The sequence below is a fragment of the Hylobates moloch genome, unplaced genomic scaffold (genome assembly GCF_009828535.3).
Source record: "Hylobates moloch isolate HMO894 unplaced genomic scaffold, HMol_V3 SCAFFOLD_11, whole genome shotgun sequence".
Lineage (NCBI taxonomy): Eukaryota > Metazoa > Chordata > Mammalia > Primates > Hylobatidae > Hylobates > Hylobates moloch.
Window position 1 is genome coordinate 78390505 of NW_026652286.1, and position 10560 is coordinate 78401064.

Here is a 10560-nt window from a genome sequence, read left to right on the forward strand (position 1 = left end):
TTATGCACCAACTCCTGTCAGTAATTGTATGTGGGCTGCTGGGAAGGAGAGCATTAATGCTCTGGCACTTCTAAACTCTTCCCTCTCCAAGAGCAATGCCAGCTCTGTAGACCACAGAAAACCTACAGGCAAGGAAATTCAGGTGCTGGCTGTTGGAAGGTGAGCAGGTATGCATTGACATGACAAGGGAACAGACGAGGCAAGACATTGATGGTGTCTATTATGGTGACTGACCAGAGAGACATCAGATTGTATGGCTTTACAGGACTCTGTCATCCAAAGGACCACCCTATCCCAACATCTTTCACTGAAAGTCAGTCAGACTTTGCTAGGAACTTCCAGTGACAGACAGACACTACTTTGAGAGGCAGTCATTCCCTTTATGAGAAACTCTTCCTTCTCTCTCCTTCCTCCAAAAAAGAGTTCTTCCTAATTAGAAACTTCCATAATTTCTGACGTCTCCAAGTATAGAAGAAAATAAACACACACACACACACACACCCCTGCATACACACATACACACACAGACTCACACACAAATTTGTACGTGCATTGGTATATCATTTCCTTTAAAATATCTGATAAGAATTTACATTACCTAGTCTCCTCCTAAATCTCATCTCACACAAAACAGCCTTAGTTTTTTGGGGTCTGAAGTACTTTATTTTTCCCACCCCATTTTACATCACAGCCCTGAAGCTGAAGTCCTGCTGTTATCTTACAAGGTTGTAGTTTAAGTCTGTTGTTTGTTTGCAAAAGACCCTTGCCTTATATTTTTCTTTTGATGGAACTGAAGTGATACTAAAGTTTTTGTTTTTATCTGAAGTAAAATATTTTAAAGCATTTTGAAAATCAACATTTGGGGAACATTTGGGAGTCTGGAATTTCTATAGAAAAAGAGGACTAGTGAAAGTGACTGCCCTCGTGACAATAAGTTTACAACATTTACCAGTATCATGGCCCTAACACCTCTGAATATGTTGTGCCATTTTCTCCATGTCACCGAATTCTCTGGAACATGAAAACAACTGAGGAAGGAATTTCCAGTTGACTTATAAGATCAAATTAAGAGAAAAACCAATTATTTCTATTCTAGTGTGCCATTGCATGTCTTTAGTTGGAAGACCATGTTCAATAGAATGATCACACCCTGGTAGTAATAGTTGGAAATCATATACAGCAACTTTTATAAAGGACTCCTGAGTACTTTATAAACTATTGATATATAAAGGATTAATGTAAAATCTGATTGTGAATTAAAGGCCAAACTATCATTAATTTGCAAGTCTCAAATTGACCTTAATATATTAGTGTTTCTGACATTTATATCCTGATTAACTTCTTTATTCATTCCTTGAATCAATATTTATTTAGTGTCTATTCATTCTTAAAAGTCTGCCTTTTTCTCTTAAGCAAGTGATATCACTTCTTGAAACCCACTGCATTCCCCTTATTCTGTTCTGTATTTTAGCCATTTCTGTGTGTCTCTTCCCCTTATGAGATAATATAGCCATTTCTGTTGTGTCTCTTCTGCTTATGAGATAATAAACACCCTGTAACAGCAGCACTGACAGACTTATCTTTATAATCCTTAAATCTCTTAGCCTTAATGTATAGGTAGGAAGTACCCCATTGGCATTTGTTGAACTAAATTGAACTGAAAAGTGAAGTCAATATGGAAAAGTGTCCTGATTCATTTTCTCCAACTTCCATCAAAGACTAAGGATTTGGAAGTTGCATTCTTGAAGATTGGCTATGCCATAATTTGTTAACAAAACAGTTAAAAATTACAGTGTTTGTACCTGACATTCATCTTATTAATATGCATAGGCCTGATTGCCTGATTATAGAACTTAATTATTTGACCAGCACCATGGATATTCCTAAACAACTCTCTGCTTCTTAAAAATCAAAAACAAAACAAACAAACAAAAACCCACACACAGGGAAAAAAAAGTAATGACAAGAATCAATTAGTCACTTCTCTTAAACACGTTATTTTGGTAAGGATAATCATCATTGAGAATGTATGATTGATCCTTCCTAACCTATTCTACAGAACTCTAAACAGACACTGGATCATTATTTTTAGTCTAGTTTCACCCTCTATTTCTTTTAAAAATATAAAATATGCAGATTCTCTGCCCCTACATTTTTCTGTCTTTAGGAAAGGCCGTAATTAATTTTGCAACCAAGTACTCACCCTGGGCATTGTTTTCCCATGACAACTAAGCCAACCACACTTGTGTGAAGACAGTGCCATTTTATATTCCTATCTTTCAACTCAAACTGTTTCTTTTCCCTATTTATATATTTTTTAAAAAGCAATTACATAGGAGATACAAGGTTTGGTCTGCACCCACAGGCAACTCATTCAAATTTATTCTTTACAGAAGATATTCTTCACTTCTGTTGAGACGATGAAAGCCATGTGAAACCACAACCATGACACTGTCAGTTTTACACAATCATTTAAAAATAAACAACACCCTATTTACAGGACACCACTCAATGGATTGTAAATCGAATTTTTTCACAAAGAAACTAAGGCAATGAGAACTTCACAGCGTTTGTGCAGTACATTTGTTTTTTTCCCAGCTAGGATCTGACTCAGCAGAGATACTGATGCCTCTAGCATCACCAGCCAGGTAAATGAATCTCCAGATTCCTACTCCCCAAGCTCTCAGTTTCCAGAATGTTGATGCATATGGAGCTCTGCAAGACCTTTTGTGCCACAAATTTTCTCCCTTTCAGTTGCTTGTGGTATTATAAGTCCTCTTTGAAAATGCGTTGTATAAGCTTTAATTTATTATAGTTTTTTGCTAAATAATCTTGAATGGACAATGAGTTCTTTATGGAGACACCCAGTGCAGAATTTTTACTGGTTCCACATCTTTTTTACATTTACAAGTATTTGCACTTAAAATGGATTTTTAAAATAAAACTGACACATTTTTCACTGTAGTCACAAAGAAATCACAAGCTGAGAGTGTTAAGAAATAAGAGGCAGGGTGGGGACAGGGGCTTAGAGAGAGTGCAAAAAGGCTTACATAGCCACACCAGAAAAACATATAGTGAATCAGCAAGAGATAAATAATGGATTGCTGAGTGGCAACAACCCCTGCTGAAGCCAAATAGCAGTAATCTCTAGTAGACTCCATAATAGAATATGCCATTTCCTGGCTGAGTACCACCAAGCATCCTCCTGATAATTATCTTTTGCACAAGCTAGACTGGAGATTCCCAGAAAATAAGATGGCTCCATCCTGCTCCAGCCATGTTAAATCACTCATGTCCAGATTGCCCAATATGACACCTAATTCAGCTATTTCATAAACCGAGCTTTCTCTACAATCCCATCTATTTGTTGCTTGTCCTCATCTTCATGGTAAGATTCTCAAGGAAAGTTCTATTTTAGATAAATTGTGGACTAGATAAATCTGGCAATATAAAACATGGAGAAAGGTTATGTAAAATATTATAAATGCGTAGCTGAACTTCCAAGAAAGTAAAGAAAATCTTCAGGGGCCAAGATGACAGGAAGCTGTGATGAAGGAAATTGCCAGATTGGGTAGGCTGATTGGGCATTTAATGCTTTCCCAAGAACAGAAGCTTTGTGTTCAGTAAAGTCAATACATAAAGCCAGACCAGTGAAGGGCAACAGCCCAATAAAAGGGTATAGCTGAAAAAATTCTGTGCCCTGTACAGAGTCAACTAAGTGTTTTCTGCCTTGGCCTAGGCTTAGTGTGGCGAGGAAAATATCTTCCTTGAGAATTTGTCATCACAGCCTTGTTCTTGAGGCAGATTGTATCTTGAATTTACATCATATACTGTGGTCTGGGAATCTAGAAGCTGAGAACTTATCATAAAAGTGGCCCCAGGCCAGTGATACCAACATTGCAGTATCTATTAGAAGCAAACAGAAAACATCTTTGAAGGATTATTTTAAGAGATATTGGCAGTGAATTTCCCAGGATTGTTAAAGGGCAATCAGCCCTCATAGTCAGGAAGTACAAAAAATCCTAAACAATATGAACGAAATTAAAAAGTAAAAATCTAAAGAACTTGTACTGAAACTGGAGAACATTAAAAATAGAAAGAAGTCGTGGGGTGGGGGGAGGGGGGAGGGACAGCATTAGGAGATATACCTAATGCTAAATGACGAGTTAATTGTTGCAGCAAAACAACATGGCACATGGATACATATGTAACAAACCTGCACATTGTGCACATGTACCCTAAAACCTAAAGTATAATAATAATAATAATAATAATAATAAACATAAGATCAGCAGAAATTTTATTTCACCAATAGCCAGGTATACAAAACTCTTTTCCAGCACAATTCATATGTTCTGATCTTATTTATTTATTTTATTTTTTATTGTTGTGGGTAAATAGTAGTATATGTATTTATGAGGTCCATGAGATGTTTTGATACAGGCATGCAATGAGTAATGATCACATTACGGAGAATGGGGTATCCACCTCCTCAAGCATTTATCCTTTGTGTTATAAACAATCCAATTACACCTTTTTAGTTATTTTTAAAATGTACAATTAAGTTATTATTGACTATAGTCACCCTGTTGTGCTATAAAATAGTATGTCTTATTCATTCTTTCTAGCTATTTTTTCTGTACCCATTAACCATTCCCACCTCCCTCCCACCCCCACTACCCTTCCCAGCCTCTGATAACCATTTTTCTACTCTCTATGTCCATCATATATTCTGATTTTAAAAGAGTTTTCCTACATTTCATACATAAGTCACTCAACTACACAGAATTATTTTTATGGGATAATAAAATGCTTAAAATAATTTAATTTTTGTCTTTGACAATGAACGTACCTGAAAATTGTGGCTTTCACTGTTATCATTGACGACACCAGTGAAGTTACAAAGCTGCTCATTAGTAACTGAAATTAGATTTTCTCTTGTTGAAGGAATTTTCAGTTTTTCAGAGAATGAGGGTTGTAATCTCTAATGCAAAAATAAAATTGAACTTTGAAAAGATCTCTAGTATTTTTTTTAAAAGATATTTGAGTTTCTAATTTCCTAAACATTTCTGAAAACATTCTCAGAAAATAAAAAGAATCCAACAGAGAGAAAAGCTTTTTGATGGTTTTTTTTTTTCCTTTTGTAATTATAAGAAAACACTACTGCATTCATATACAGGTGAGAATTCACTAAATATTTTCTGCTATTAGAGATGTCTATAAACAGAGATCGTGCCTTAGAAAAACCTTGCTTGCTACTCAGTCTACTCATAGATGATTATTCTTACCCTATGAAGACACCGAGCAGCCTATCTTCCATTTTTATAAATTATCAATAAGTGAAGTATGTCTAAATTCTTTGGATGAAAATCATTTTAAGTTTCCAAGTTGATGTATTCTCATGAGAAATATATGTAAATGTTGGTTCATAGCACTGTCATTCTTTTTAAGGAGATTATAATAATTTTCTGAACGAGGTTGATAGAATGTGATTTAAATAAAAGTGGTACTTTTTACCACTTATTTTGAATATGGCTTATCAATTCTCCTAACTATAATGTGTGACTTTTATTTTTTAAAAAACTATCATTTTTCCATCATGATTCTACAAGGAATTATGCTAAAATAATAATTTTAAAATAATATTTCAGTGAACTAAAATTGATTTTCTCTTATTTGCTTATATCTTCACAGATTGTAAGTGTTGGAAAGCATGTTAAAGGCTACCATTATATCATTGCAAACTTGGTAAGAACTTCTTATTTTCTACTTTTCATAAGAATTGCTCAAGCACACAAGATTATTTTAACTGTGCCTTAAAATAATGCTTCAATAAATAGAGTACATTACTTACTAAGCTTTTAATAACACATGATATTTTATTGCAATGATCATTAAATTTCATAAGTAGAATTCAATATATTTTTATGCAGATTAGCTTGGTATCTGCTAAAGAGACCTTTAAAAGAAATGATAATGGTTACTTTGCTACGATACTACTTGTCAAATTAAATAATTTTCTCCGTCTAAATGATAAATGCTACTTTATAGATAAAGACAGCCAATATTTGGATATTACAATAATGATCTAAACTAATAGCTTATGTCCTCTAATTTTAAGAATAACTATATAATGGCTATATAAGAAAATCTTTTAAATAGGAGTAATCCAAATTTTAAAAAATTATGTCAACTTTTCACATATCATATAGAAATGGCTAACAAACAAGATACACACATTTTTATGAAATTCTTAAAGGTCTCAGAGAAATCCTTTTAGATATCTTGGCAAGGCTCATTGAATATGTCTTGTTAACCATGTGGTGCAGGGGGTAGATTGTGTATGGAGCAGCCTAGCCTCTCTTGCTTTATTATAGAGTACCATTTGCCCTAAGGGCCTGATTCCCAAAGTGATTTATACTGGAGAAGTTAAGGATGTTTTCTCCTTTTTCTATTTTTATGACACTTTTTTTTATGACTATCTTGCGCTTGAAACAGGAAAGAAACTAAAGGATACAAAAGAGATTCAGATCTACCCATTTTTTCCGTATGGCAAGTGGACTGTCACACTTTGAGACAGGAATTTTCCGTCTTTAGTGAACTGGGTTTGGTTGTGGATCTGAGATATTAAAATACAGCAAAATACTGTGAACCATTATTATATTGTGTTTCTTAGATAAAGTATAATCTTGCGACTTAATGGATTATCATGAAAATACTGAGAAATTTTGACTTGTCTTTTTCATTGCTTTTAGTAGTCTGTTTTAGTAGAGTGTTTCACTATTTTTTATAAAAATATAAAATTTAAGACAAATATACTCTGGTATTAATTACTGTAAGAGAAAAAAACTTAGGATTATGAGATAACTAAGTACAGTGAAATTGTACAATGAGACTCTAATGACTTTTATAGCAAATAGGAGGTTTTGTCCTCTATTCTTACAAACAGTAGAATTGAGGGGAAAAAAAATCAATGTGTTATATGTAGATTATCATTCCAGAAATGAGTTGCTGAGATTGGCAATTAAAATAAATAAATCAATACAAGATGGAATGAATTAATATTTGTAATACTCCAAAGGATATCGTAAACAGCCCTAGGAGATAGCAGTGTATTTAAGTTATCTAGAGTTCCAGTATATGAAGTAGAAAACCATTTTTGTTTGCAGTAGGGACTAGAACCATCACTTCCACTAAAAATTCAGCAAGTTTTATTATATGTGGTTGATATCTTTGTAACACATGATTAGATCAGTGGCTGCCACGGACATACATTATAATATAGTGTATTAATATGGATTCTATTTACTTATTCATTTATCCCTAAAGGACTATTACTTATAACATTAGAGTAGTTTTTATTTTATTGAGCCAATCAACAACTATTTTTGAGAGCTATGTGCATAAGATTCTCAAATGTGAAGTCAATTCAGAATCCAAATGAATAATTACATCAACATCATACTTAGTTGAAAGACTGAATGATTTTCCCCTAAAATCTGGAACAAGATAAGAGTGTCCCCTCTCACCACTTCTATTGAACTTTGTACTGAAGGTTCTATTACAGGTATTTAGGTAAAATCAATAAAAGGCATCCAGATTGAAAAGGAAGAAGATTATATGTATATAAAAATACTACGGAATCAAAAAATATTTGCAGAACTAATAAGTTCCGCAGGGTTGCAGAATGCAAGGTGAATATACAACAGTTTATTGTATGTCTATATACTAGCAATAATATTCTAAAAATTAAACCAAGAAAATATTTCATTGATTATTTACAATTACAATTTAGAATTAATGGAGAACTGCTATACTTAAACCAGCTCATCAAGGGTGATTTAACAGTATTAGTAAAAAACTGATGTCTACAATAACAATTCTTACTTGTGATTGGATGGTTACAAATATTCCAGAATATTTAAAATATTCTGTAGTCACAATGTCGAATATAAAAGCAGAAGGTATGAAGTCCAACCCATATTTACCAAAAAGAGAACAATGAAATTTAGCAGACATCAATATGTGATGCATGAAATTGGGTCATGAATTTACAGACATGCATTTTTGTAAAAGTCAAGGACCTCCCTTATTTAAACAAGGTTAATTAACTCCCTGGAGAAACTGAGTTTAAATATAGGTGTTCTTTAGAGTCTTTAAAAACGATAATCTTTTAAACCAAGAAACAAAGTTTTATGAAGCCAGCATCGTCCTGATACCAAAACCTGGCAGAGACATAACCAAAAAAGAGAATTTCAGACCAATATCCTTGATGAACATTGATGCAAAAATCCTCAATAAAATACTGGCAAACCGAATCCAGCAGCACATCAAAAAGCTTATCCACCATGATCAAGTGGGCTTCATCCCTGGGATGCAAGGCTGGTTCAACATACGCAAATCAATAAATGTAATCCAGCATATAAACAGAACCAAAGACAAAAACCACATGATTATCTCAATAGATGCAGAAAAGGCCTTTGACAAAATTCAACAACCCTTCATGCTAAAAACTCTCAATAAGTTAGGTATTGATGGGACGTATCTCAAGATAATAAGAGCTATCTATGACAAACCCACAGCCAACATCATACTGAATGGGCAAAAACTGGAAGCATTCCCTCTGAAAACTGGCACAAGACAGGGATGCCCTCTCTCACCGCTCCTATTCAACATAGTGCTGGAAGTTCTGGCCAGAGCAATCAGGCAGGAGAAGGAAATAAAGGGTATTCAACTAGGAAAAGAGGAAGTCAAATTGTCCCTGTTTGCAGATGACATGATTGTATATCTAGAAAACCCCATTGTCTCAGCCCAAAATCTCCTTAAGCTGATTAACAACTTCAGCAAAGTCTCAGGATACAAAATTAATGTACAAAAATCACAAGCATTCTTGTACACCAATAACAGACAAACAGAGAGCCAAATCATGAGTGAACTCCCATTCACAATTGCTTCAAAGAGAATAAAATACCTAGGAATCCAACTTACAAGGGATGTGAAGGACCTCTTCAAGGAGAACTACAAACCACTGCTCAATGAAATAAAAGAGGATACAAACAAATGGAAGAACATTCCATGCTCATGGGTTGGAAGAATCAATATCGTGAAAATGGCCATACTGCCCAAGGTCATTTATAGATTCAATGCCATCCCCATCAAGCTACCAATGACTTTCTTCACAGAATTGGAAAAAACTACTTTAAAGTTCATATGGAACCAAAAAAGAGCCCGCATCGCCAAGTCAATCCTAAGCCAAAAGAACAAAGCTGGAGGCATCACGCTACCTGACTTTAAACTATACTACAAGGCTACAGTAACCAAAACAGCATGGTACTGGTACCACAACAGAGACATAGATCAATGGAACAGAACAGAGCCCTCAGAAATGACGCCGCATAGCTACAACTATCTGATCTTTGACAAACCTGACAAAAACAAGAAATGCGGAAAGGATTCCCTATTTAATAAATGGTGCTGGGAAAACTGGCTAGCCATATGTAGAAAGCTGAAACTGGATCCCTTCCTTACACCTTATACAAAAATTAATTCAAGATGGATTAAAGACTTATATGTTAGACCTAAAACCATTAAAATCCTACAAGAAAACCTAGGCAATACCATTCAGGACATAGGCGTGGGCAAGGACTTCATGTCTAAAACACCAAAAGCAATGGCAACAAAAGCAAAAATCGACAAATGGGATCTCATTAAACTAAAGAGCTTCTGCACAGCAAAAGAAACTATCATCAGAGTGAACAGGCAACCTACAGAATGGGAGAAAATTTTTGCAACCTACTCATCTGACAAAGGGCTAATATCCAGAATCTACAATGAACTCAAACAAATTTACAAGAAAAAAACAAACAACCCCATCAAAAAGTGGGCAGAGGACATGAACAGACACTTCTCAAAAGAAGACATTTATGCAGCCAAAAAACATATGAAGAAATGCTCATCATCACTGGCCATCAGAGAAATGCAAATCAAAACCACAGTGAGATACCATCTCACACCGGTTAGAATGGCCATCACTAAAAAATCAGGAAACAATAGGTGCTGGAGAGGATGTGGAGAAATAGGAACACTTTTACACTGTTGTTGGGACTGTAAACTAGTTCAACCATTGTGGAAGTCAGTGTGGCGATTCCTCAGGGATCTCGAACTAGAAATACCATTTGACCCAGCCATCCCATTACTGGGTATATACCCAAAGGACTATAAATCATGCTGCTATAAAGACACATGCACACGTATGTTTATTGCGGCACTATTCACAATAGCAAAGAGTTGGAACCAACCCAAATGTCCAACAACAATAGACTGGATTAAGAAAATGTGGCACATATACACCATGGAATACTATGCAGCCATAAAAAATGATGAGTTCGTGTCCTTTGTAGGGACATGGATGAAACTGGAAAACATCATTCTCAGTAAACTATCGCAAGGACAAAAAACCAAACACCGCATGTTCTCACTCATAGGTGGGAATTGAACAATGAGAACTCATGGACACAGGAAGGGGAACATCACACTCCAGGGACTGTTGTGGGGTGGGGG

At 34.9% G+C, this 10560-nt stretch overlaps 1 protein-coding gene across 8 annotated transcripts in view; it reads left to right on the forward strand.

Annotated features, from left to right (window-relative positions):
* Nucleotides 1-10560, forward strand: part of GRIA4 (glutamate ionotropic receptor AMPA type subunit 4) — a 392397-nt gene that overhangs the window by 289309 nt on the left and 92528 nt on the right. For all 8 annotated transcript variants that reach the window (XM_032167274.2, XM_032167270.2, XM_032167275.2 and 5 more), the window contains one exon: nt 5695-5748. In XM_032167274.2, coding sequence (XP_032023165.1) covers nt 5695-5748 — 54 coding nt within the window. The remainder of the gene's footprint in view (nt 1-5694; nt 5749-10560) is intronic.